Raw genomic sequence first — 2,280 nt, 5'->3', positions numbered from 1 at the left:
TTTTTAAGTATTTCTTTAAATTTCGTATAAAATAAACTATGAATAATTCAGACTTTCCTGGAAAACAATGTAATTGTTTGCAAATGATACTGCTATTAATGATTTTGTTACAAATTACATATTGAAATTATTCATTTATTAGCAAAATTATTAATTCACTTTAATCAATAAAAAAGAAAGTTCTGATGCACTTTCATTTTGACGATTTCTTTCTTTCAAAGTGACTCTTAGATTCAATAGTGATTAACAGCCTGGACCCGGGTGACACGGCGCCTGGGTCGAGCTGATTTCTATCTACTTAATGCCGAACTTTGACTAGCACGCTCTAGTTTCTCAAAATGTTTTCGCGCATTACGAATATTGATTAATGTTGCTGCTGATGCTGAAACAGTATGAATAAATATTTCAGTATTTACTAGAAAAAGAATAAAGATTATAAATACTTACGAATTGCAGGATCTGACATAATAACCATTACATATGTATTTGATGTAAATACATCAATAAAAGCAGCAAAATTTGTATTTCTAACTTCCATGCTCTGAAATTGTGCTGCCAGTTTACTAAAAATATAATTTGTAAATATAAATTTAAATTAGTTCATGTTAATTTTTATTCTTTCTATAATTTACCTGCAACTTAATTTGAACTGTTTTATTATATTAGAAACTTTTTCAAATCGATGTACATCTCTATGAAATTGTCTTTGACAATAACTAATCACTAAAAATGTTGCTCTTTCAAAAAGAAGAACTTCATCAGCATCAATAATATTGGTGAATTGTTTCAAACTTTCTTCAAGCTCCTTCACATTTGGAATCAACATATATACAATTGATGACCATGCCCTGAACATAGTAATTTATATTGATTTCTAAAATATTATAAATTAAAATTATTGTACAGTTATAACCATATACCTATATAATGTTTCATCCCATATGCTAGTTCTAAAACAAGTACATTCGAGTGGCAAACTAAGTCTTCTCAAATCTTCTTCTCTTTCTCTAAATATTAAATCTCGTTGATCCTCTTGTACTAAATCCATCTTATGTACTAAACAGAATATTTTTGCTTCTGGACTATTTTGTAGTATTGCTTCTAAGCAACTCTGATAATAATGCATATCTTTATCTAATTCTCTGGATTCTACATCGAAAACATAGATCAAAACTTCTACATTCCTAAATATATTGTCACGTTGTGAAGCAAAGTAATTTTCCATAAATGCTTCTTGACCACCACAATCCCAAAGATTTAATACCAAATTACCAAGGAATCGAACATGACTATGTTCTACATCAACTATTAAACAAACCAATAAATTAATAAATAATACAGAAAATAATTTTTAATAAAACAGTACTATCTAAATATTACACACTTGTTGCACCTAGACGACGAGTATCACGAGCAATATAATTAGCAAAAATTATGCTACGCATACTTGTTTTTCCTGAACCACTTTTACCCATTAACAGAACCTAAAAAATATAAAATATTCATTGTATATAAAACTTATAAAAAATTGTATTAATAACCTAAAGAAATCAATAAAAAATTTGTATACCTTCTTCTTCATCTTGAATTGTTAATATTAAACCTAAGAAGTAATAGAAACTGATTCAAATAATCTCTTTTTTTTTTAAAAAACAGTTGATTAGTTGTTCTGTCCTGCAACAAATCATTGAATACCATGATATAGTCATATAATTAAACAACTTCAACTACATTCATGATAGCAGTATATCATGCACATACGTCAAATACGTGGTCAAATGTCAAATTTCATATCGAGGTTGTTTTACACTATTTAATGAATCACATAGTACACCTTTATGACCTGTAATAAAAATACACTAGTCTACTTGTCGATTAATAAATGCTATTAAATATAATTCATAGATATTACATAAGATAAAAAACATCAATTGCTTAATACGAAAATAATGATTTCTCTGACAATAAACAGTCTTACGATATGAAAATTACGATACTCTCTACTTTTTTGCTATGTGATTAACAACTTCTAGTAGCTAACTTCACACATGTTGTCATCATTCAAGCATTATTCAAAGATAAGATATTGAAGGGACGTTTTGATTGCAAAAATTGTACTTAATATTATAAACAACAGAAAATGTGTATCTAATATTAAGACATATTAGTATTTTTAATATTACAAAATATTATTTAATATTATTCACATAAAATTTAATAAATTTAATTAAATATTATTGTTCTAAATATTTTTATTATTTTCTTGATTACTTATATAGG

General features: G+C 26.4%; 1 protein-coding gene across 2 annotated transcripts; it reads right to left on the bottom strand.

Annotated features, from left to right (window-relative positions):
• Positions 1-278: 278 nt before the first annotated feature.
• RagA-B (Ras-related GTP binding A/B) lies at positions 279-1,791 on the bottom strand. 2 transcript variants are annotated; one of them, XM_017900988.1, is made up of 7 exons: positions 1,762-1,791; positions 1,571-1,674; positions 1,385-1,484; positions 921-1,305; positions 633-848; positions 448-563; positions 291-382 (listed from the first exon to the last, which is right to left on the bottom strand). In XM_017900988.1, exons 2-7 carry the CDS (start codon positions 1,580-1,582, stop codon positions 291-293), a joined length of 921 nt encoding a protein of 306 aa, XP_017756477.1. In that variant the 5' UTR covers positions 1,583-1,674; positions 1,762-1,791. The 2 variants fall into 2 exon arrangements, with proteins under 2 accessions (XP_017756478.1, XP_017756477.1); XM_017900989.1 differs by lacking the exon at positions 1,762-1,791 and having other exon boundaries at positions 279-382; positions 1,571-1,582.
• Positions 1,792-2,280: the final 489 nt, after the last annotated feature.

The sequence above is a fragment of the Eufriesea mexicana genome, unplaced genomic scaffold (genome assembly GCF_001483705.2).
Source record: "Eufriesea mexicana isolate 0111107269 unplaced genomic scaffold, ASM148370v2 scaffold1387, whole genome shotgun sequence".
In the NCBI taxonomy this organism is placed as follows: domain Eukaryota; kingdom Metazoa; phylum Arthropoda; class Insecta; order Hymenoptera; family Apidae; genus Eufriesea; species Eufriesea mexicana.
The sequence above is the reverse complement of the archived record's forward strand: the minus strand, read 5'-3'. Positions and strand labels throughout refer to the sequence as shown.